The sequence below is a fragment of the Capra hircus genome, chromosome 5, assembly GCF_001704415.2.
Source record: "Capra hircus breed San Clemente chromosome 5, ASM170441v1, whole genome shotgun sequence".
In the NCBI taxonomy this organism is placed as follows: Eukaryota; Metazoa; Chordata; class Mammalia; order Artiodactyla; family Bovidae; genus Capra; species Capra hircus.
The window spans coordinates 28,008,253-28,033,496 of record NC_030812.1 but is presented as its reverse complement, the minus strand read 5'-3'; the positions used below and the strand labels follow the sequence as shown (position 1 = coordinate 28,033,496).

Below are 25,244 nucleotides of genomic sequence, written 5' to 3'. Positions count from 1 at the left end.
TGTATGGTTTGCAAATATGTCCACATTTGTTCCAAAGCCTATTCATGCACTTTGAAGGTGGTGATTCAGGTGATTCAGAGTCCCATTAATTATGGAATATTTAGATGTCCGGGCCACAATTCAGACTCCTCTGCAGGGCTTGATCATTTCAATGGCCTCCTCCTTCTCCTCTCTCCATCATTGTCTTATTAGAGCAATGAATGAGGTTCAGAGAATCTTGAATTTGCACTACAATGCCATGTTTTGAAAAAACATCCTTTCTAGAGCAAGGAATTGTGTCTATGGAAACCCTGAGAATTATAACCACATTATTGAATGGAGTCGTACAGATAGCTTCTAATGACTACAGTAGAGCTATTAGGTCAAGGCTACTCAGATTGCTCCAACATTAGTTTGCTTCCTTTTTTTGAAGTTACTATGATAAATTCTGTTTGATAGAAAAGAGAAATGTTATGTTGTTTAGAGAAGAAATTTCCTTGTATTTCCTTGTATAATTTCCTTTTGCTCACATAATTTCATCCTTTTTGTGTGTTGCCAGGTTCTTGTTTATCTTGCTGGGTCCAGTAGGGAAAGGTCAGCAGTATCATGAGATTGGCAGATCCATGGCCACCATCATGACAGATGAGGTATGCACACCACTTCTACTTTTCATGTGTTCATCTCATGAATATTTATTGAGTGTTTACTCTGTGCCAGGCATTGTGCTAGTTGTTGGGGGTAAAACAATTATTGCTGGGAAGCAATGCAGGTCATGTTTTTGAGGACCAAGGCCTCTTGGATTTTTCTTCCTCTGTCATCTCTCCTTTTTAGAATAATCAAGGATGCAGAGAAATCTTTTTCTGGGAAAACTATTGCCAAGTAGGATACCAAGTAGGAAAGATATTAAGGCTGACTTAACTTTCTAGGGAAGATAGTTAATGAAGTGTATCCAAGCTATTTACATAAAGAAACCTCACTCCCATTTCACGTAAATGAGACCAGTTGTCGGGGGGATGCTCTTGGGCATTGTCATGTGAATGTACTAGGGTTACTAGCCATTTCCGCTGCCCCTGCTGCATCCCTGGTGAGGACTGTGCTGCTCAGGTAAGCTGCAAAGTAGGGCCTTGAACAGGCATATGTCTAAGAGGCAAAGGGAGATGGGGCTGTGTTTTATCCGCCGTCTTTGGTTGGAAGGCATATTTCAGGGAGGACCTTTATTAGTAATTCCATGCAGTTTTTCTACCCATCATGATCAGGAAAATTTCTTACGCATCTTGGCTTTTGTTCCATTCTTTGAGGAGATAACAGAATTACAAAACTTTAGAGTCATGTCTTATCTCTTTCTACACTAATAGACATATATTTAGTTTATTTGACTCATCTTTAGATTCATTTTTAAAACTCTTTTATCCCTGTACTTGTTTAAGTGCTAAACTTAGCTACATTTCAGAGCCCCTAGACAAAGATAAAAACCAAGAGGTTTTATCCATCTTTTACCATATCCATTGGTTATTGTTTAAGTCAAGTGACTTTCAGCTTTCCTGAGGATTTTTTCTTCTCTTAGATTTTTCATGATGTGGCTTATAAGGCAAAAGAGCGAGATGACCTCCTGGCAGGGATTGATGAGTTCCTAGACCAGGTGACGGTGCTTCCTCCAGGGGAGTGGGACCCCTCCATTCGAATTGAGCCGCCCAAAAATGTCCCTTCCCAGGTAATGTATGCACATGAGCCAGTGGTGGCCTAGTGTCACTTACTGAGAGCCCACCGTGGACACAGCAAAGACCATGTTGGTGTATGCTAAATAAACCGAGATGTGGTTCTATTGCAGGGTGCCTAGAATGTCAGAAGGGTAATACAATATGAATATGTAGTAACATCAATTGGCCAGGATTACCCTGGGATGAATTTTAAGCCAACTTTTGGAGGATTGGTGTGAAATGGCAGAGAGGAGAGGAGGGGGCATTTCTTGGGAGTCTATTAAGAAGGAAGCCATTAAATGAAAAGAGCTCGGTGCATAGAGAGTGCTTGAGAGGTTAAAGATGGAAAAAAACTTCTACTGTACACTGGTCCCTGGGCCAGGTGCTTTGCTTATGTTAATTAAATCTCTCAGCAACATCTCCAAGTAGGTGTTGTTATTCTTTATTTAACAAATGAGGAATAAAAATACTATCTTCAAGGTTTTAAGGTAATGATTACACATAGACAGATTTGCAACTTGAACTTAGGTCATATCTGATGCCAAAGCCTTCATGTTTCTGTTTCTGGACAAGACAGAGGAGTCAGGTACCAATGGAGAGGAAGAGAAATTATTTGTTGTCTTTTGTATTTTTCAGGAAAGTCAATAAACTGTCCCTAATCAGTAAATGCATCTGAAAGCTATAAGAAACACCTGGGTATTTGGGGGGCTGCTTTTGGATGCTATCCTGATCCCCGCCATCTCCCACGCTTCTACCCCGCCTACCTCTGCCATAGCAGGAAAGACAGAATAGGTGGTTGACTTTGCTAATTGTGTTGTCCTCTGTTAAAAGGAGAAAAGGAAAATGCCTGGAGTTCCAAATGGAAACATTTGCCACATAGAACCGGAGCCACATGGGGGCCACAGCGGGCCAGAGCTTCAGCGCACCGGGCGGTAAGTTCTGGAATATTTCACAGCTAATACTGCTTACTGGACAGAAGCTGTATAAAGAAATGAGTCATCTTTGCTTTCAGCCTTCCTCTCTATAGTATCTTTATTGGCTGGGAATGACTTTTCAAATGGGACCACTGACAATAAATATTACAATTCTATCAAATACAGTATCACTCATTCAAGTTTCTCAAACCACCTACCATGTTCTGTCTCACCTCCTATCCTTCCCACACATTGTTCTCCCCTATTTGAACATTCCTCCGCCTCTTCGTTTCCAGGCTAACTGCTTCTTGTCCTTTGATTCAGCTTAGGTGTCCCTTTGGAGTCTTCTAAGACACTCTTTAGAGGAGGTTAGGTTATTCGTGCTGTGTGGTATCACAGCTTAGAGCCCTGTCCCCTGCTCAGCTACTACCCTTAGCCCAGTCCCCTGTTATAGCCCTGGTCATGTTTTATTATTATTTCTTGATTTGATGTCTTTCCTGCCAGAAGGGTTTGTTCCCTAAAGGCGGGGACCCCATTATATTCCTAATACCCAGTTCAGTGCCCTGCATAGAGTGGGTACACAATTATTACCTGACGAATGACTATTAGAATGATGACTGTTCTTTAGCACGAGTGGACACGGCATGGATAAATATTAAATGGTTATTTTAAGTTAAGACATGGATAAATATTAAATGGTTATTTTAAGTTAAGAAACCCCTTGGGGTAGGGAAATAAGTACTATTTTAGGTGTGTCTGAGAATAGACAACTTACTCTTCTGGGCCCAGATTTTAAGGACAGATGTCCAATGAGGAGGTTCTCTGGTAGATGAGGAAAGAGGGTCCCCAAGCTGGGATGTTTTATATTCCAGGTAGGAAGGTAGTAAAAGAGAATGAGATTTGCGGTTGGAGGGGCATCCAGAGGTGTCCCCCACGTTGTGGGAGAAGGTTGGGATTATGGTTCTGGCACTGTAAGTTGTGCTTGTGTCTAAGAGGGTCTGCTGGGCAGAGACTCTCAGCACAGGACTCAGATGACGGGAAGGAGCTTTAATGTCTACTCCGGTGCTTCCGCCTATTTTTTCCTTCCTTCCTTGAAGTTGCTTTCCTTATTTCTTTATCTTCAGTACTCTATCCAACGGAAACCCAACATTTGTTTGTTTTTTTGAATTGCAGAGAGTGTTAATTTTTCCACTCTCGAAAATTCAGGGACAGACAGGAGAGGAAACTGAGAAGCCGACAGAATAGCATTTAATTAGCAGTGTTGATAGGGAGAATTCATTCTGCCTGGTGGAATGTATTCAAGGGTGGAAGGATAACTGGGCTCTGGGAGGGATTACTGGAGGAAAGGAGGAGCCCTTTGATGGAAGGGGTCACTGAAAAGAGGGATCAAGTTCCAGAAGTAAAGTTCGTATTTTCTTTAAAGATGGAAGAGGTCTGAGTTGTGGCAGAGGAGTCCTGGTATTGAGAAGCATTTCAAAGGATACATTTGTCTTTAGAATAGTTTCCAGAATTGAGACTATCTTAAAGGAGGTGGTGCTTTTTTAAGGGGAAGAGTCTTGGGTATGGATTTGATAGAATTTCAAAGCTGTGATTTATCCTTTTGAATACAAAGGGTGTTCACAACTCAGGACTGAGAGTTTGAAAGTAGTAGAAATGAGGCCAACAATTTTCCTTCAAACATATGATCTTTGCAGAGATGAGAGCTCAGCTTTCTTTTGGTTTCAAAAAGAGAATAAACTAGGGTCTCATGCTTTTTTAGAGGAGGGTCACTTACAGTCAATTCCACATGGGGGTTTGGGAGCCCATTACATTGGATCTATATCTAGACCTGATACAGAATCTGGGAAATGGTGCCTGACATCCCCAAAGTAAAACCCATATAGCCAGGACCATCACACACTTAATCACCAGCCCCCAGTACCTTTACTCACAAGTTCAAATGGGGTTGAGGATATTCTTCCGAAATGCCGAGTGAGGAACTGCTGGAATTGACAGAGCTGGAAGCAAGGGTCATCTAGACTCAGAGCCTCACTCTATTTGATGGGCCTCTTCCTGAGCTCCAGAAGTTTCCCTCAGAGCCCTTAGGGAAAGACCTCAAGACAACGACTTTCTTCTTGTAGCTTTTTCAGCTCGTATTGGGGATCACAGCTCACAGTTCATGCCAACTCTGGTTCCTTTCCCAGTCTCAAAGTATGTAGGGGTGAATATGAACCTTCCTCTGCAGATGGACACCCTAGAGTTTTCTGGGCCTTCCTGGACTTCACAGACTAAAACTATGTTAAGCTGGACTCCGTATTATTTGTGCCTTTAGCTGTGTTTCTTTGAGGTGGTGCACAACCTGGGGATGCCATCCTAGTTGGATGGAGAGGTCCTGAAGATATGGTAGTATAGGCTCTAAGAAGGTCGGAGAGAAGGCAGAGTTGAGAACAGTCTGAGTTGTGTGTGATCTGACCTCCCAAGCCAGGGCTGAGACAGTGCCTTGGGCCTCCCTGATGTTGACGATAGGTCGTGACTCTGAGGCATTCCCATGTAGAGTGAAGAGCAAAGTCTGACTAGAGTTCCTAGGCCAGAAGCTTCACAGCACAGAGGATGCTCTGCTGAGGGGTTTTCCCAAGTAGATTGGTGTACCTCATTGGAGAAGCCACTTTGGTGAAGGGTTGATGAAGAAAAGAATTGGGAGTTACTATCTCGATGATCCCAGCCCCACTTGAAATAGGTTTCTTTCCAGGCACAGCAGACAATTGGATGGCTGGCCTGTCCCTAAAACCCTCCCCAGAGGGCTTCCTAATTAGTGCTCTAGAGCCTAGTGGCCCTCCCCACAGGTAAGTCCTTTCTGGCTTCAAGTGTAAGTTTGTGGCCCTGTGTGCCTCCTGCTGCCCCAAACTTGAACATCAAGGATAGTATTGAAAGGGAAAGGAAGTCTCAAATATGTGGAGGAAAGCATCCATGTCTGATTATTGTCTGTGCCAGATGACTCGATTAGGGTCTGTATGAGTGGGGAATGAGACAGATTCCAAAACAGGATTTGAAATCATTTTGTTAATTTATGTTATACCATCAGTAGGAGCCTCAGATCTTTTCTCTCCCCTTTCAATCACTGCTAGGCAGACAGATGTCCTTCCTTTCTATGGCTTCTTATAAATCCATTTCACATAAATCTTTTGCCTGTTACTCATAGACACGCCTCCTGAATAATGAGCCTCGCGCATCCAGGAGGACCAATCATGGCAGCATTGTAGGGTGAGGCTCACTGCTGCAGAAGGCTATTTTCCTAGAATAATACCCCTCAGAGGAAGGTCATTGGTGTTTGGGAGGTAATGCTATGTTGGCTAAGGACCTGGAAAATCTTGTTGCCCCGGATTAATTGTGGCTGCTCATAAGGTCCTTGAGGGGCTATCTCCTCAGAGGGGAAAGCAAGACCAAGTGACATTTTATTACAAACTGTAACCTGGGTCCCAAACCCTGAGGTGGAACTCCCATGCTCTAGGTTAGACCCTGTAGATAGCTCCTTACCTCAGCGAGGCCTGCCAGACAGGCTAAAACCAAAGCAGGTCACAAGGCTGACTTTGCCTCTCTCCTCTAAACCCAGGCCCAGACTGTGATGTTACTGCTGTAGGTTGAGGAAGAGTAAGTTCCAACTGTGCCCTGCAAACCAGAAGAGCAAGTGGATCAGATAAAAGAGTGTGTGCCCTGTGTCCATCTGCATACGCATTTGACCTGGCTAGATGAAAGAGGGAGCTTTTATTTTGCTTTAAATTGGAGTGTAATTGCTTTACAATGTTGTGTTAGTTTCTGTTATACAACTATGAATCAGCTACATGTATACATGTATTCCCTCCCTCTTGAGTCTCCCCCAACCCCAACTACTGTTCTACCCTTCTAGGTCATCACAGGGCACCAAACTAAGCTCCCTGTGCCATACAGGAGCTTCCCACTAGCTGTCTGTTTTACACACGGTAATATGTATATGTCAAAACTACTCTCTCAGTTCATCCCACAGAGAGCGAGCTTTTGAATGGAGGAGGAGAGCTGGCTCGGCCTTCTCCTCTGGCATACAAATCCCAGGCCTCATAGGACACCTCTAGGCTCCTGAGCACAGAGAAAGAAAGAGCTAGCTAAGCCTCCTTTCATGAGAGAGTAGATTGGTGTGTTTTAGTTTTCAGTATAGAACATTTCAAACATAAACAAGAAGAGAGGACACTGTAATGAACCCCCATGTGCCCATCAATAGTTACCAACATTTTGCCAATCTTGTTTCGTCTGTTTCTTCACTACTTGTTTTATTTTTATGTTTTCTAGATTATTTTAAGCCAAATCACCAGTTACATGTCATGTCACCTGTAACTACTTGAGCAGGTATCTCTGTTTGATAAGGACATTTTAAAAAACAGCTATCATTCCGTTATGAAATCTAATAAAATTAACAACAGTTGTTTACATTGTCTCATGCTTAGTCCGTATTGACCTTTCTGTGATTGTCTTGGCAACATCCTTTTAAAGTTTATTTGACACAGGATCCAGTGGAGGTTTGCATTGCATTATTATGTTCCCGTTCTATAACAGGCCTCCTCCTCTTTTTTTTTTTTTTCTGTGCCATTCATGTGTAGAAGTAGGTAATTTGCCCTGTAGAATGCTGAATGACTCTCTTCAATGACTCCACTCTTTAAAAATTGCCCCTGTCTGGACATACTCCTCCTTCTTGGTGAAGGACATCTCACTCTTGATCTTTCTCGTCCTTGGGAAGCGGAGAGGGATCTTGAAGTCCTGCCACCAAGTTCTGTTGATTCTGCCTCCTAACTGGCACCCAATTCTCTTTCCAACCCACAGCCTTCAGCCTTACCCCATGTTCCATTCATGACACTCTCACCGGAGTGATCCTTTCAGAATGCCTGCTTACTTATGCTGCTTCCCTGTTTAAAGTCCTTCACTGCTTGACACACTGTTGGGATAAATTCCTGATTCTTTTGTATAAGGTCCTTTGTGACTTAGCTTGTCCAACATCTCTAGCCATGTCTATTGATATTACCCCTCACATTGCCTTATCCAGTCATAACTCTTTCAGCACCTTGAACGGGCCAAGTGCTCTCACCTCTAGGCGTTGTCCACACCAGCCCCTCTGCCTCATCTGGTACTCCTGGTCCATTCTTGAGTGCCAGATGAAACGCCCTCCCTGTTCTTTGTGGTCATGGCACCCTCACAACACTGTCTGTCCCCTGTGCCAGACTGTTCACCCTAGAGAGAAAGGGCTGTGTTTGCCTTGCTACTGTTGCATCTCCAACACCTGGCACAGTGCTTGGCATGAAGTATCTGTTACTACTTGGCAACTGCATGAATGATTATGCTGATTTCTTGAGTAAGGTGGGTAGTTCAGAGTAAGAATATACATGTCAGTTCAGTTCAGTTCAGTCGCTCAGTCGTGTCCGACTCTCTGCGACCCTATGAACTGCAGCATGCCAGGCCTCCCTGTCCATCACCAACTCCCGGAGTTCACTCAGACTCACGTCCATCAAGTCGGTGATGCCATCCAGCTGTCTCATCCTCTGTCATCCCCTTCTCCTCCAGCCCCCAATCCCTCCCAGCATCAGAGTCTTTTCCAATGAGTCAACTCTTCGCATGAGGTGGCCAAAGTACTGGAGTTTCAGCTTCAACATCAGTCCTTCCAAAGAACACCCAGGACTGATCTTTAGAATGGACTGGTTGGATCTGCTTGCAGTCCAAGGGACTCTCAAGAGTATTCTCCAACACCACAGTTCAAAAGCATCAGTTCTTTGGCACTCAGCTTTCTTCACAGTCCAACTCTCACATCCATACATGACTACTGGAAAAACCATAGCCTTGACTAGATGGACCTTTGTTGGCAAAGTAATGTCTCTGCTTTTGAATATGCTGTCTAGGTTGGTCATAACTTTCCTTCCAAGGAGTAAGCATCTTTTAATTTCATGGCTGCAGTCACCATTGGCAGTGATTTTGGATAGGGGCTTTTCATCTAGAAAACAGATAATAAAACTAACAGATTTAATACCATGATAGTTTTGTTCATTGCTTCCTAACAGCTCAGAATTTGAAGTTTGAAGCTAATACTTCATTTCATGTTAAATTTTGGGAACTTTTTATTGAATGGGTGTTATGCATAGCAAATTAATTATTTTTATGCTTGGGATAATCATTCAAATTCATGCCTTTGATTGTAAATAGAATCCATGTTGGAACATGGCCAGAATCCATGCTGGCCCCAGAGAAATCTCTTGTGCTTGGGGTCAAACTGAAGCCAATTTTTAACCTCCATACAGAGCGCATTGGAAGTGCTTTTGAATGTGCTCTGTTGACTTGCTTTAGTGGGAGAGGGACTGCATTAGACACCTGTCTGCCGTGTTTCTGCAGGCTTTTTGGGGGCTTGGTGCTGGACATCAAGCGGAAGGCCCCCTGGTACTGGAGTGACTACCGGGATGCCCTCAGCTTACAGTGTTTGGCCTCCTTTCTGTTCCTGTACTGTGCCTGCATGTCGCCTGTCATCACCTTTGGGGGATTGCTTGGAGAAGCCACCGAGGGGCGCATAGTAAGAACTTTTGCCACTTCTAATGGTCCCAAATGAGAGTAAAAATATTATGAAGGCAGCCAAGTCTACTGGGAGGAAAATTCCCTGGACGTGGACTGAAGAGATTGGTTTCTTCCTGCTGAATTACATAGTCTTCTGACTTCACGCCAATGAGCCATACCACTCTCCCTTTAGAACAGACCCTTTTCTGCCTGCATATCAGTTTAGGTAGCCGATTGCCCTGTTGTATTCCCCATTGCCCCAGGGATAGAAAATTATATATTGATGTCATCTGAAAATAAGATTTAAGGTGACTCTGTATGACAACCCATAATGTGAATGGTATCATTGTGCTTTCTATGTATATTTATAAATAATGAATTGAGTTGTGCATAGTAGACTTGTTAAGGAGTCATATGTAGATAGATTTGGGGACCTAAATTATTGAAGCAGTATCCATTTACAAGAGGATTAGGCTATGTACATATCGCTCTTGCTGAGACAAAATACAAACAAGTGGCTTGTCAGGTGCATTGGAGAGCTAAGTTAAGAATGTATATAACCCTGTGTCACTCATTTCAGATGGGCCGTGGACTCTGATGATTTTTTCCCCTCTGTAGAGTGCGATTGAATCCTTGTTTGGAGCCTCCATGACTGGGATCGCCTATTCCTTGTTTGCCGGCCAGGCTCTTACCATCCTGGGAAGTACTGGGCCAGTGCTTGTGTTTGAAAAGATTTTGTTCAAATTCTGCAAGTAAGATATTTGGTTTTCTGAAAACCCTATCTGGATTTTGCTATTAGGTTTGAATGTTAGGGTCCTACTAGAGTGTCAGCAGGCAAAAGCGTCCTGTGGTCTGTCACCCTGCCCCCAGGTAGGACCATACCTAAAATAGCAGATCTCCTGGCCCTGAGAGCTTTATTAATGTCCCTCAACTTTTGACTTTTTTGACTTTTTATCTTTAAAAGCACTTTCCCTAGCTAATCTAAACTCCTAATGAAAGTTTCCTAATGAAAACTCAATTTCCATTTCCAGTCAATTTTTCTTGTAAAAAATTTAATTTTTTAATTGTGTGGACTTTTAAAAATTTTAAATTGGAGTGTAGCTGAATTACAATATTGTGTTAGTTTCAGTTGTAAGCAAAGAGATTCAGTTATGCATAGACCTATACTCATTCTTTTTCAGGTTCTTTTGTTATATAGGTTCTCATGGCATATTGAGTAGAGCTCCCTGTGCTATACAGTAGGTCCTTGTTGGTTATCTGTTATCTGTATATATAGTAATGTGTGTATGTGCATCCCAAACTCCTGATTTATTTCTCCCTCTTCGTGATTCCCCTTAGGTAGCCATAAGTTTGTTTTTGATATCTCTAAGTCTGTTCCAGTCAATTTTTAATTTGAGTTAATACTCCCCCTTTATATTCTGATTGTTGGTGGGGAGTCAGCAACGCCCTCATTTTCCAGTAAATCTTTCTTTCATTGTGTATTAGAAGTAGGAGCACGTGGAGCAAGGACCAGCTCTTCCTCCTCAACTGTCAGGAGAGGATCTTAACTACATCGGGCAGGAATGGCAGAAGTGGGCAGTGGACAGTTTGCTCCTCCTCCACTGTCCCTGTCCTTGCTGTGGGAAATACTACCTGTAAAGCAAATCTTTGTCGCAATGGTCCCAAGACAGCCTTCAGGAGTAAAGTGCAGTCAGAATCAGGGACAAATTAGCTTGCAGTACTGGAACTGACAATAGCAGATGAATTAAGCACACTTCTGCCCCTTGCCTGTAATGCAGTGGGTCAGAATGCAACGCCATACGCTGACTTTGGATGAACTTCGGTCTTGTTTCAGAGACTACGCTCTTTCATACCTCTCCCTGCGAGCTTGCATTGGACTGTGGACTGCCTTCCTGTGCATTGTCCTTGTGGCAACTGATGCCAGTTCCCTTGTCTGCTACATTACTCGCTTCACTGAAGAAGCGTTTGCCTCCCTGATTTGCATTATTTTCATCTATGAAGCAATAGAGAAGCTGATTCACCTGGCAGAGACCTACCCCATCCACATGCACAGCCAGCTGGACCACCTTAGCCTGTATTAGTGAGTATGCTTCTGCTTCTTTTATTTTTAAAAAACTAAAGTGAAGGGCCTGAGGATAATGGCTGAGGTAGCATGCCATGCGGGACTTGTAGCTTCTGTTAAGGAAGTGTGTTGGCCCTCTGGGAAACAGAGCTTGGACATGAATGTGGAGACCTGGGGGTCTGCCAGAGGAGAACAGTCAAAAGTGATGATGGGGGAACTTCCCTGGTGGACCATTGGTAAAAACTCCACCTTCCAAAGCGCAGGGTGTGGGTTCAATCCCTGGCCAGGGAGCTAAGATCCCACATGCCTCACAGCCAAAAATCCAAAACATAAACGAGAAGAATATTGTAATAAATTCAACAAAGATTTTTAAAATTACCCACATAAAATTTTTTTAAGACAATGATGGGGAAGATAGATTAAGAGTAAGAATCAGAGAGGACTTGAGAAATGCTTTCCAGAGTATGTCTTCTGGGTCCAGGCACTGAGACAAAAATAGACTGCAAGTGTAGCAAGGAGAATTCAAGTTAGTAGTTGGGAAGAACTTCTTTTTGCAAAAACTTGTGAGGCTTTGGACCATATCACATTCTCTGTGAGTATATATAGGCTACTCTTAGGAATCATTAGGTAGAAAATATTAATAATTCCTTATAGATCCATAGGTCTCTTACTCTGTATCCAAAAGGTCTAGAAATCTACTTTGTTGTTCAGTTGCCAAATTGTGTCCAACTCTTTGCAGCACCATGGACTGCAGCATGCCAGGCTCCCATGTCCTCCACTATCTCCCAGAATTTGCTCAAATTCATGTCCACTGAGGCAGTGACGCTACCTAACAATCTCATCCTCTGTTGCACCTTCTCCTCCTGCCTTCAGTCTTTCTGAAGATCAGGGTCTTTTCCAATGAGTCAGCTCTTCGCATCAAATGGCCAAAATATTGGAGCTTCAGTATCAGCATCAGTCCTTCTAATGAATATTCAGGACTGATTTCCTTTAGGATTGACTGGTTTCATCTCCTTACTGTCCAAGGGACTCTTAAGAGTCTTCTCCAGCACCACAATTTAAAGCATCAATTCTTCAGTGCTCAGTCTTCTTTAAGGTCCAACTCTCATGTCTGTATATGACTACTGGAAAAACCATAACTTTGACTATACGGACCTTTGTCAGCAAAATGGTGTCTTTGCTTTTTAATATACTGTCTAGGTTTGTTATAGCTTTCCTCCAAGGAGCAAGCATTTTTTAATTTCATGGCTGCAGTCACCATCTGCAGTGATCTTGGAACCCAAGAAAATAAAGTCTGTCACTGCTTCCACTTTTTCCCTATTTGCCATGAAATGGTGGGGCTGGATCTTCATTTTTTAATGTTGAGTTTAAAGCCAACTTTCCACGTTCATCAAGAAGCTCTTTAGTTCCTCTTCACCTTTTGCCATTAGAGTGGTATCATATGCATATATGAAGTTGTTAATATTTCTCCTGGCAGTCTTGATTCCAGCTTATGATTCATCCAGCCCAGAATTTCGCATGATGTGCTCTGCATAGAAGTTAAATAAGCAGGGTCACATACAGCTTTGATGTACTCCTTTCCCAACTGGGAACCAGTTAGTTGTTCCATGTAAGGTTCTAACTGTTGCTTCTTGACTCACAGTTTACTTAGGAGACAGGTAAGGTGGTCTGCTGTTCCCATCTCTTTAAGAATTTTCCGCAGTTTGTCATGATCCACATAGTCAAGGGCTTTCACATAGTCAGTGAAGCAAGTAAATGCTTTTTTGGAATTTCTTTGCTTTCTCCACGATTCAGTAAACGTTGGCAGTTTGATCTCTGGTTCCTCTGCCTTTTCTAAACCCAGCTTTTCTCAGTTCATGTACTGTTGAAGCCTAACTTGAAGGATTTTTGAGCATAACTTTACTAACTTGCAAAATGAGGGCTGGACACTTTCTTTGGCACTGCCCTTCTTTGGGACTGGGATTAAAACTGACCTTTTCCAGTCCTGTGGCCACTGCTGGGTTTTCCAAATTTCCTGACATATTGAGTGTAGTACTTTCACAGCATCATCTTTTAGGATTTGAAATAACTCAACTGGAGTTTCATCACTCTACTAGCTTTCTTTGTAGTAATACTTCCTAAGGCCCACTTGACTTCACACTCCAGGATGTCTGGTTCTGCGTGAGTGCCCACACCATCATTGTTATCCTGGTCATTAAGACCTTTTTTTAATATGGTTCTGTGTTTTCTTGCTACCTCTTCTTAATCTCTTTTGCTTCTGTTAGGTCCTTACTTTTTCTGTCCATTATTGTGCACATCCTTGCATGAAATATTCCCTTGATATCTCCAGTTTTCTTGAAGAGATCTCTAGTCTTTCCACTCTATTATTTTCCTCTTTTTTTTTTTGTACTGCTTAAGAAGTCTCCTTATCTCTCCTTGCTATTCTCTGGAATTCTGCATTCAGTTGGATATATCGTTCCCTTTCTCCCTTGCTTTTTCCTTCTCTTCTTTCCTCAGCTATTTGTAAAGCCTCCTCACACAACCACTTTGCCTTTTTGCATTCCTCTTTAGGATGGTTTTGGTCACTGCCTCCTGTACAGTGTTAAAAACCTCTGTCCTTGGTTCTTCAGGCACTCTGTCTACCAGATCTAATCCCTTCAATCTATTTATCACCTCAACTGTATAATCATAAGGGATTTGATTCAGATCATACCTGAATGGCCTTGTATTTTTCCCTACTTTATTCAATATAAGACTGAATTTTACAATAAGAAACTAATGATCTGAGCCACATTCAGCTCCAGGTCTTGTTTTTACTGACTGTATAGAGCTTCTCCATCTTACACTGCAAGGAATATAATCATTCTGATTTCATTATTGACCATCTGGTGATGTCCGTGTGTTGAGTCACCTCTATGTTGTTGGAAAGAGGGTGTTTGCTATGTCCAGTGTGTTCTCTTGACATAGCTCTGTTAGCCTTCACCCTGTTTCATTTTGTACTCCAAGGCCAAACTTGCCTGTAACTCCAGGTATCTCTTGACTTTCTCCTTTTGTATTCCAATCCCCTATGATGAAAAAGGACACTCCAGTATTATTGCCATGAGAACCCCATGAGCAGTATGAAAAGGCAAAAAGATATGACACTGGAAAATGAGCCCCCCCAGGTCAGAAGGTGTCCAATATGCTACTGGAGAAGAGTAGATGGCATTTGCTAATAACTCCAGATAGAATGATGCAGCTGGGCCAAAGCAAAAACAACACTCAGTTGTGGATATGTCTGATGGTGAAAGTAAAGTCTGATGCTATAAAGAACAATATTGTATAGGGACCTGGAATATTAGGTCCATGAATCAAGGCAAATTGGATGTGTGGTTAAGCAGGAGATGGCAAGAGTGAACATCACTGTCTTAGAATCAGTGAGCTAAAATGGGCAGGAATGAGTGAATTGATTCAGATGACCATTGTATCTACTACTGTGGGTGAGAATCCCTTAGAAGAAATGGAGTAGCCCTCATAGTCAGTGGAAGAGTATGAAATGCAATACTTGGGTGCAGACTCAAAAATGACAGAATGATCTTGGTTCATTTCCAGGGCAGGCCATTCAGCATGATAGTGATCCAAGCCTATGCACCAAACAATAATGCTGAAGAAAAAGTGGAGTGATTCTCTGAAGACCTACATGACTTTCTAGAACGAACACACACACACACAAAATCTACTTACTTACCTAGATTTCAACTTTTTTTTTCACTTATTCAATATAGTTTGGCTAAGTTGAAAAAAAGACAGTTGCACTGTGTCTTCATCCTTCTAGGAGAGTCTGGTCCTGTAAACATTTCTTCTTGGGAATCGTGTTCTCTGAATTATGACTAAAGAGAATTCTCCCTATCCTTTAGCTTTGTACATCAAGTTCCCTCCGTTCTGGTTGTACCATTCTGATGTGGAAGGTCTGGTTGTGAAGTGAACAATATCAGTCTGAAACTGCCTGAGCAGAAGGCACACTGTGTGGAGATGCCTGCCAGCCAGCCTCAATACGCTTTTCTAGATTCTACTATCCCTTATTCACACTTTAAAAATAACTCCTTAAATATGTATTAGAATTTAAAATTATTTTATTACGAAGTAATCACCGTCAGGGAATATAATCTTTGAAACCTAGTGGATTTCTGATTGGTGTTGGAAGAAGGTTCATTCTTTGACCTTTTTTAATCATTCATTTATTCATTTAACAAATATTCACTGAGCACCTACTATGTGCCCAGCACTGTTTAGAGCCTGGAAACATAGCAGTGAACATGACAGACAAAAGTTCTACCCTCATGAGTTTATGTCCAAGTGGGAGAAGACAGACACAAGTGACCAGCTCTGGACTGTGTAGGCTTTGGCCTTGGATACTGAAATTCTTTGTTAACAAAGCTCAAGACAGTATTTTCTTTAAAAACTAATTTTGTTTCTTTTTGGCTGTCTGGGTCTTCGTTGCCGCTCGGGCTTTCTCCAGTTGAGAAGGCCTGGGGTCACTCGGGATGTGGTGTGCAGGCTTCCCGTTGTGGCGGCTTCCCTGGTGGAGCAGAGGCTCCGGTCCGAGCGGGCGTCAGTAGTTGCGGCACACAGGCTTGGTAGTGGTTCCTGGGCTCTAGAGCACAGGGTCGATAGTTGTGGTGCACAGGCTTAGTGGCGCCTTGGTGTGTGGGATCTTCCTGGATGAGGGACTGAACCGGTGTCTCCTACATTGGCAGGCAATTCTTTACCACTGAGTCACCAGGGAAGCGCCAAGATGGTATTTTTTTTAACATTTCAGTTGCATTCCACTGTTGATTCATATTGCAGGCAGATTCTTTACATCTGAACCACCAAGGGAAGCCCTTTATAAAGCTGCTACTGCTAAGTCACTTCAGTCGTGTCCAACTCTGTGCGACCCCATAGACAGCAGCCCACCAGGCTACCCTGTCCCTGGGATTCTCCAGGCAAGAGCACTGGAGTGGGTTGCCATTTCCTTCTCCAATGCATGAAAGTGAAAACTGAAAGTAAAGTCGCTCAGTTGTGCCTGAACCTCAGTGATCCTGTGGACTGCAGCCTTCCGGGCTCCTCCGTCCATGAGATTTTCCAGGCAAGAGTACTGGAGTGGGTTGCCATTGCCTTCTCCATTTATGAAGCTAGAACTCCCCAGTTCTTTAAGTGATTTTATGGTAATAGGTGTGTAACTGATTTTTTAAGTAGAGTTAATTTTTTGAGAGCAAATTTTAGGATAACAGCAGAATTGAGCACAAAGTACAGACAGTTCTCGTATACCTCCTGGCCCCCACCGTGTAGTCTCCCCCACTATCAGCATCTATCACCAGAGTGACATGTTTGTTGCAGTCAATGACACATCATGATCACCCATAATCCGGAGTTTACATTAGGGTTCACTCTTGGAATCGTATATTCTGTGGGTTTCGACACACGTATAGTGACATATCTGCTGTTACAGCATCCTACTGAATAGTTTCTCTGCCCTAAGAACCCTCTGTGCCCTGCCTGTTCATCCCGCCCCCTCACCCCAACCTCTGGCAACCACTGATCTTCTTACTCCATAGTTTTGCCTTTCCTGCTGTGTCATGTAGTTGCAATCATACAGCACGTAGGCTTTTCGGATTGGCTTTATTCACTTCATACTATGCGCTTAAATGTCTTCTTTGTCTTCTTGTGGCTTGGTGGCTCGTTTCATTTTAGCACTGAGTAACAGTCAATTGTCTAGAGGTGCTACTGCACATACATTCACCCTCTGAGGAACATTTCTGTTGTTTCCAAGTTTGGAACTGATATTTTTAATACGTAAATATAGTACTTTATGGCTTTCTCTGTCTTTGTTTTGTTGATTTCCTTCTATTGTTATTACCTATTGAGATCTTTTTGAATTTGAATCCTGTTACACTACATCCTTAGAAGGCATGCTTGGCAGAATCAGAGGTGAAACCAAGTTGCTGGGAACGGCCAAGTCAGTTGAGTATACTGGGAGCCAGTACAGGCATGAAGCATGCTGGGACTGGGAAGCAACATGGTGGCCAGTGGGACAGGTCTGGTCTGCTCTGGTTTGGATGCAAGATGAGGCCGGGGAGCCAGGGAATGACCAGGAGAGTGGATATTACCAGGGAGAATGTTGTGGTTCCATCATGATTCCAGGAGGCTCTGATTTTAGAGCAAGAATGTGATAGGGGTTTAAGGTACAAAATATTTAGACTTGGGGAGGCTATTGGGAGCTGAATGGGGTATCTGGTCCTCCTTGCTATGTAGAATGAATTTTGTAGGAAGAGCCCAAGAGATAGAAACTAAGCAAGGGAATTACCACATCAGATGCCTAACTTGTCAGCACAGTATCTGAAGACCCACATGCTGATATGAGCCCAATTTTATTAACAACTGACTGAAAAATCAGGGTATAGTTGGGTCTCAATGAATAGGACCAACCTCAAGGATCTGAAGCGGGCAAAGGAGAAATAGCATGGGCTTTGGCAATGCCTTCGGCCCTGTCATGGCTCAGAACATTTGCTTGAATACTTGGCTACTTCTCTCAGGAATGTTTCTTCTTTTCCCCTCAGCTGCAGGTGTACCCTCCCAGAGAATCCGAACAATCACACTTTACAGTACTGGAAGGACCATAACATCGTGACAGCAGAAGTCCACTGGGCCAACCTGACTGTTAGTGTAAGTCTGGGCGCTGCCAGGCAGCTCAGCCTTCTGACCACTGGGCTTACGGGGTCCTTCTAGGTAGAAGTGGGGAGCCCTTCAGTAAACTCTGGCGTTGATAGAAATAAAGCTTTTTGGTTTTGTTTTTTTAGAACACAATTCTTAACTGACTTTCCTTTCCCTTCAGAATTCTCTTGTACACAAAGGGAAAGGAAGATGACCTCGTACCTCTTTCCCACACATGTCCTGCCCAGTGACCCTACAATGAGGATGTGTGGGAATGAAATCAGGGAGGATCAGGGGACAGATCCAGGTTTTGTGGGGGCTCGAAGAACATTCAAGTTTGGAAGTCCTCTGTAATAAAAACAGTGCAATAGCTGGGGCCATCCCAGAACCTCGTGTTTGCTCAGGACAGTTCTGATTTCATTTACAAAAGTGTCTTAGTTAGGACCATAAGCAGTCACCCAAAATGCAAACAAGAGCCCGCAGCTGCACGGAGGGCAGGTGGAGGCTACAGGCAGCCTGCATGTCCCAGCAACCCTGGGATGACAGTGACAGTCAGGAGACAGCCGCTGTTTCCTCCCTCATGCCTGCCTTTCATCACCCAGATTGTCTATTCCTCCAGGAGTGCCAGGAGATGCACGGAGAGTTCGCAGGCTCCGCCTGCGGCCACCACGGACCCTATACTCCTGACGTGCTCTTTTGGTCCTGCATTCTCTTCTTCACCACCTTCATCCTTTCCAGCACCTTGAAGACGTTCAAGACGAGTCGCTATTTCCCGACCAGAGTAGGTAGCACACTCTTGCATTTCTTTTGTGTTAGACTTCTAGTCTCACAGAACCCGTTCTCGGCCTCCATGCTGCTTGTGAGTACACTGACAGGTGCAGAGCTCCAAAGACCTGATGCTGGAGGCCGCGGCCTTCTCTTCTTCCTGTGTCCAACAGCCTCTTTCACAGATGTGTGGTGTAGGCTGAGGGGTTAAGACCTAAGAATTTTTGATTGAAAAGTGTCCGGTGAGTTTAAGGGGGTCGTCGTGTTCAATTACGTCTCATTTCCAGAGTGCTGGGGTATGTCGCAAGCAGTAGCTGGAACTGGCACCTGAAGACAGTACATTGGGATGATTGCCTGGGATATGTAGGGGACCCCAGAGTCTCCTCTTGGGGATGATGAGTAATAGCTTGTGGAATCACTGGGCACATTGACTGCAGCAGCCAAAACACTCCTGACTTGGTTTGCATGATGGTTTGAAGCCTCAACTGCCTCTCCCTGATGCAGACGGCATTGTTGTTTCATGACTGGTTTGGGCGGGGTGGAATTAGAGGCCAAGCATAGAGGGATTAAAGGTATCTTTGCTTTGAGTAGGAGCTAAGATCAGGAGGAAATGGTGGTTTTTCTGTGTGTGAGGCTTTTATCAGTCAGATACGCAAAGCAGGATGTGTGAATGAGTGGCGGTATCAGTTGATAAGACATTTTCTGTGTATACAATCAAGACAACAACACATTCTTAGATGACAGTCAGTCTACACAGTGGTTAAGGGAAGCTGCATGGAGGGCAGGTGGAGGCTGCAGTTCTAAATAAGTTGTTGTTTCTAAATAAGTTGTCTAAATAAATAATTTCTAAATAAGTTGTTGTTTCCGGTCTGGACATAAAATGAACAGGTGGCAGTTGTGTACTGACTACTTGCTACTTAAGCCTGGCTTAAGTGAAATAGGGGATGCAAAAGAAGCTTAAAATGTTGTCTCTGTAACAGATACACACACTACTATATATAAAATAGATAAACAAGGACCTGCTGTATAGCACAGGGAACTCTACTCAGTGTCTTGTAATTAACGTATAATGGAAAAGAACCTGAAGAATAATATATATATGAAATTGAATCACTTTTTTGTACACCCGAAACACTGTAAATCAAGTATACTTCGATTAAAAAATAATAAACTGTAAAACATGTGAATTATATCTCAGTAAAGTTACTAGAGATCTCTTCAAGAAAATTAGAGATACCAAGGGAACATTTCATGCAAAGATGGGCTCGATAAAGGACAGAAATGGTATGGACCTAACAGAAGCAGACAATATTAAGAAGAGGTGGCAAGAATACACAGAAGAACTATACAGAAAAGATCTTCATGACCCAGATAATCATGATGATGCGATCACTAATCTAGAGCTAGACATCTTGGAATGTGAAGTCAAGCGGGCCTTAGAAAGCATCACTACGAACAAAGCTAGTGGAGGTGATGGAATTCCAGTTGAGCTATTTCAAATCCTGGAAGATGATGCTGTTCAAGTGCTGCACTCAATATGCCAGCAAATTTGGAAAACTCAGCAGTGGCCACAGGATTGGAAAAGGTCAATTTTCATTCCAATTCCAAAGAAAGGCAATGCCAAAGAATGCTCAAACTACTGCGCAATTGCACTCATCTCACATGCTAGTAAAGTAATGCTCAAAATTCTCCAAGCCAGGCTTCAGCAATATGTGAACTGTGAACTCCCTGATGTTCAAGCTGGTTTTAGAAAAGGCAGAGGAACCAGAGATCAAATTGCCAACATCCGCTGGATCATGGAAAAAGCAAGAGAGTTCCAGAAAAACATCTATTTCTGCTTTCTTGACTATGCCAAAGACTTTGACTGTGTGGATCACAATAAACTGTGGAAAATTCTGAAACAGATGGGAATACCAGACCACCTGACCTGCCCCTTGAGAAATCTGTATGCAGGTCTGGAAGCAACAGTTAGAACTGGACATGGAACAACAGACTGGTTCCAAATAGGAAAAAGAGTACGTCAAGGCTGTATATTGTCACCCTGCTTATTTAACTTATATGCAGAGTACATGATGAGAAACGCTGGACTGGAAGAAACACAAGCTGGAATCAAGACTGCCAGGAGAAATATCAATAACCTCAGATATGCAGATGACACAATCCTTATGGCAGAAAGTGAAGAGGAGCTAAAAAGCCTCTTGATGAAAGTGAAAGAGGAGAGTGAAAAAGTTGGCTTAAAGCTCAACGTTCAGAAAACGAAGATCATGGCATCTGGTCCCATCACTTCATGGGAAATAGATGGGGAAACAGTGGAAACAGTGTCAAACTTTATTTTGGGGGGCTTCAAAATCACTGCAGATGGTGACTGCAGCCATGAAATTAAAAGATGCTTACTCCTTGGAAGGAAAGTTATGAGCAACCTAGATAGTATATTCAAAAGCAGAGACATTACTTTGCTGACTAAGGTCCGTCTAGTCAAGGCTATGGTTTTTCCTGTGGTCACGTATGGATGTGAGAGTTGGACTGTGAAGAAAGCTGAGCGCCAAAGAATTGATGCTTTTGAACTGTGGTGTTGGAGAAGACTCCTGAGAGTCTCTTGGACTGCAAGGAGATCCAACCAGTCCATTCTGAAGGAGATCAGCCCTGGGATTTCTTTGGAAGGAATGATGCTAAAGCTGAAGCTCCAGTACTTTGGCCACCTCATGTGAAGAGTTGACTCATTGGAAAAGACTCTGATACTGGGAGGGATTGGGGGCAGGAGGAGAAGGGGACGACAGAGGATGAGATGGCTGGATGGCATCACGGACTCGATGGACTTGAGTCTGAGTGAACTCCAGGAGGTGGTGATGGACAGGGAGGCCTGGCGTGCTGCGATTCGTGGGGTCGCACAGAGTCGGACACGACTGAGCGACTGAACTGAACTGAACTGAACTGAAAGTTACTATATAATTTTAAAATAGACATGTCTGTGTCTCCTTTGCTGCCCTGCAAGTAGGATCATCAGTACCACCTTTCTGGAGTCCATAGGTATGCATTAATACATGATATTTCTCTTTCTCTTTCCGATTTCACTCTGCAATAAGCTCTAGGTTCATCCACCTGTTTAGAACTGACTCAAATGCATTCCTGTTTATAGCTGGGCAATATTCTATTGTGTATGTGTACCACAACTTCCTTATGTACTCATCTGTTGATGGACGTCTAGGTTGCTTCCATGTCCTACCTACTGTAAATCGTGCTGCAATGAACACTGGGGTACATATGTCTTTTTCAATTATTGTTTCCTCAGGGTATATGCCCGGGATTGCTGGGTCATCAGCTAAGCTCAGTCGCTCAGTAGTGTCAGACTCTTCGCCACCCCATAGATTGCAACATGACAGGCTTCCCTGTTCATCAACTCCTGATGGACACAAACTCATGTCCATCAAGTCCGTGATGCCATCCAACCATCTCATCCTCTGTTGTCCTCTTCTCCTCCTGCCTTCAATCTTTCCCAGCATCAGAGTCTTTTCCAATGAGTCAGTTCTTTGCATCAGGTGGCCAAAGTATTGGAATTTCAGCTTCAGCATCAGTCCTTCCAGTGAATATTCAGGACTGATTTTACTTTAGGACGGACTGGTTGGATCTCCTTGCTGTCCCAGGGACTCTCAAAGAGTCTTCTCCAATACCACAGTTCAAGAGTATCCATTCTTCAGTGCTCAACTATCTTTATAGTCCAACTCTCACATCCATACATGACTACTAGAAAAACCATAGCTTTGACTAGAAGGACCTTTGTTGGCAAAGTAATATCTCAGCTTTTTAATATGCTGTCTAGGTTGGTCATAGCTTTTTCTGTCAAGGAACAAGCATCTTTTAATTTTATGGCTGCAGTCACTATCTGCAGTGATTTTGGAGCCCCTCCAAAATAAAGTTTCTCACTGTTTCCATTGTTGCCCCATCTATTTGCAACTGGATGCCAATGGTCTTTGTTTTTTGAATGTTGAATTTTAAGCCAGCTTTTTCACTTACCTCTTTCACTTTAATCAGGCTCTTTAGTTCTTCTTCACTTTCTGCCATAAGGGTGGTGTCATATGCATATCTGAGGTTACTGATACTTCCCCCGGCAATCTTGATTCCAGGTTATGCTTCTTCAAGCCTGGCATTTTGCATGATGTACTCTGCGTAGAAGTTAAATAAGCAGGGTGACAATATACAGCCTTAACGTACTCCTTTCCCAGTTTGGAACCAGTCTGTTGTTCATGTTTGGTTCTAACTGTTGCTTCTTGACCTGCATACAGATTTCTCAGGAGGCAGGTCAGGTGGACTGGTAATCCCATCTCTTGAAGAGTTTCCCACAGTTTGTTGTGAGCTACACAGTCAAAAGCTTTGGCATAATCAATAAAGCAGAAGTAGATATTTTTCTGGAACTCTCTTGCTTTTTCAATGATCCTACAGATGTTGGCAATTTGATCTCTGGTTCCTCTGCCTTTTCTAAAACCAGCTTGAACATCTGGAAGCTCATGGTTCATGTGCTGTTGAAGCCTGGCTTGGAGAATTTTGAGCATTGCTTTGCTAGCATGTGAGATGAGTGCAAGTGTGCGGTAGTTTGAACATTCTTTGGCATTGCCTTTCTTTGGGATTAGGATGAAAACTCACTTTTTTAGTCCTGCGGCCACTGCTGAGTTTTTCAAATTTACTGGCATAATGAGTGCAACACTTTAACAGCATCATCATTTAGGATTTAAAATAGCTCAGCTGGAATTCCATCACCTCCACTAGCTTTGTTCGTAGTGATGCTTCCTAAGGCCCACTTGATATTACACTCCAGGATGTCTGGCTCTATCACACCATCATGGTTATCTGGGTCATTAAGATCTCTTTTGTATAGTTCTTCTGTGTATTGTTGCCACCTCTTCTTAATATTGTCTGTTTCTGTTAAGTCCATAACATTTCTGTCCTTTATTGTGTCCATCTTTGCATGAAATGTTCCCTTGGTATCTCTAATTTTCTTGAGATCTCTAGTCTTTCTCATTCTATTATTTTCCTCTATTTTTTTTGCATTGTTCACTTGGGAAGGCTTTCTTATTTCTCCTTGCTATTCTTTGGAACTCTGCATTCAAATGGGTATATCTTTCCTTTTCTCCTTTAGCTTCTCATATGGTAGTTTTATTCCTACTTGCAGGGCGGCAAAGGCAACACAGACATGAAGAACAGACTTTTGAACATAGTGGTGAAGGAGAAGGTGGGATGATGTGAGAGAATAGCCTTGAAACATACTCATTGCCGTATGTAAAATAGATAGTAGAAGTTTGCTGAGTGATGCAGGGAACTCAAAGCCGGTGCTCTGTGACAGCCTAAAGGAGTGGGATGGGGAGGGAGGTGGGATGGGAGTTTGAGAGGGAGGGGACATGTGTACCTATGGCTGATTTGTGTTGATGTATGGCAGAAACCTTCCAATGCTGTGAAGTAATTATCCTCTAATTTGTGTGTGTGTGTGTGTGTATATATATATATATATATATATATATAGAGAGAGAGAGAGAGAGAGAGAGAGAGAGAGAAAGAGAGAGAGAGAGAGAGAAAGAGTGTCCCTGTCATCAATAGGAAGGGAAAACCCATGAAACAACCAGGCCCATAGGAGATAGCAGTCATTAGATGGATGCCATCCTGGGATATAAGTGCCACAGGAGTTCAGAGAAGAGAAGGACCCTGGGCCCCAGGATGGGCTTCATGGTAGGGCAGCTACATGTTCAGAGAATTTATGTAACATTCAGAGGAGAACTAAAAAAACCAGGGAAGGGGAGCTAGAAACCTCAGGTTTCAAAAGAAAGCAAAGCCAGGTTAAGGTATCAGTGATGTTACATGTGGCCATGTATGTCTGGCCAGATGTTATATCTGGCTCAGTCTTGTTGGAAGCTCAGATTAAGGTGGGCATACAGTGGGCACTAGACACTGAGGGGGACTGTGTTTTATTAAAGCTACAAAACTATAAAATCGGTTAGTCAGTCCTCTTAGGGGCAGAATGGTGCTGAGAGGCTTTCGAGAAAAGGAATGCAGGAAAGGCACACAGGGAGTACTAGGGTGGAGGGTGGTGGCCGTGAGAGACGATTAAGTGGGAACTGTGATGCTTGAGTGGCTGTAAAGGAGGAGCTGGAGGAAAAGCCGCTGAGGCAAAGGGATGAGCAAGTGCAAAGGCCCTGAGGTGGGAGAGTCTGGCGTGAGTAAGAAACAGCAAGGAGGGCTGTGTGGCTGGGACAGGCAGAGTGAGCTGGGGAGCATTAGGACCTGGGTCAGAGCAGTAGTGATATCAGATGTGTGTGGGCCCCACTGGCCAAGGAGGTCTCTGGGCTTTTTAGCTCCGTGAAATGAAGAGGCATTTCAGGGTTTTGGTAGAAGTGTGACATGATCTGACTTGTGTTTTGAATGCTCATTCCAGCAGCTTTACATAAGGACAGAGAGGCAGGGTTAGGAGTCTGCTGCAGCTACAGAGACAAGAGCTGCTGGTGCCTCTGATCTGGTTGGGAGCTATGGGGTGGTGAGAAGGGGTCAGACTGTGGGCATGAGCTAAAAGCAGAGCCAACAGGACTTCGTATGGATTTGATGCTGGGGCTGAGAGCAAAGAGGAGTTGGTGCTGCTGCAAGGTCTGGGTACACCTG

The 25,244-nt window shown here is 43.3% G+C and overlaps 1 protein-coding gene across 1 annotated transcript in view; it reads left to right on the top strand.

Moving 5' to 3' along the window:
- The window catches only part of SLC4A8 (solute carrier family 4 member 8), an 81,215-nt gene that overhangs the window by 34,849 nt on the left and 21,122 nt on the right, over nucleotides 1-25,244 (top strand). The window contains exons 9-16 of the mRNA XM_018047749.1: nucleotides 539-626; nucleotides 1,544-1,690; nucleotides 2,508-2,608; nucleotides 8,972-9,146; nucleotides 9,746-9,879; nucleotides 10,962-11,207; nucleotides 17,747-17,852; nucleotides 18,460-18,621. Coding sequence (XP_017903238.1) covers nucleotides 539-626; nucleotides 1,544-1,690; nucleotides 2,508-2,608; nucleotides 8,972-9,146; nucleotides 9,746-9,879; nucleotides 10,962-11,207; nucleotides 17,747-17,852; nucleotides 18,460-18,621 — 1,159 coding nt within the window. The remainder of the gene's footprint in view (nucleotides 1-538; nucleotides 627-1,543; nucleotides 1,691-2,507; nucleotides 2,609-8,971; nucleotides 9,147-9,745; nucleotides 9,880-10,961; nucleotides 11,208-17,746; nucleotides 17,853-18,459; nucleotides 18,622-25,244) is intronic.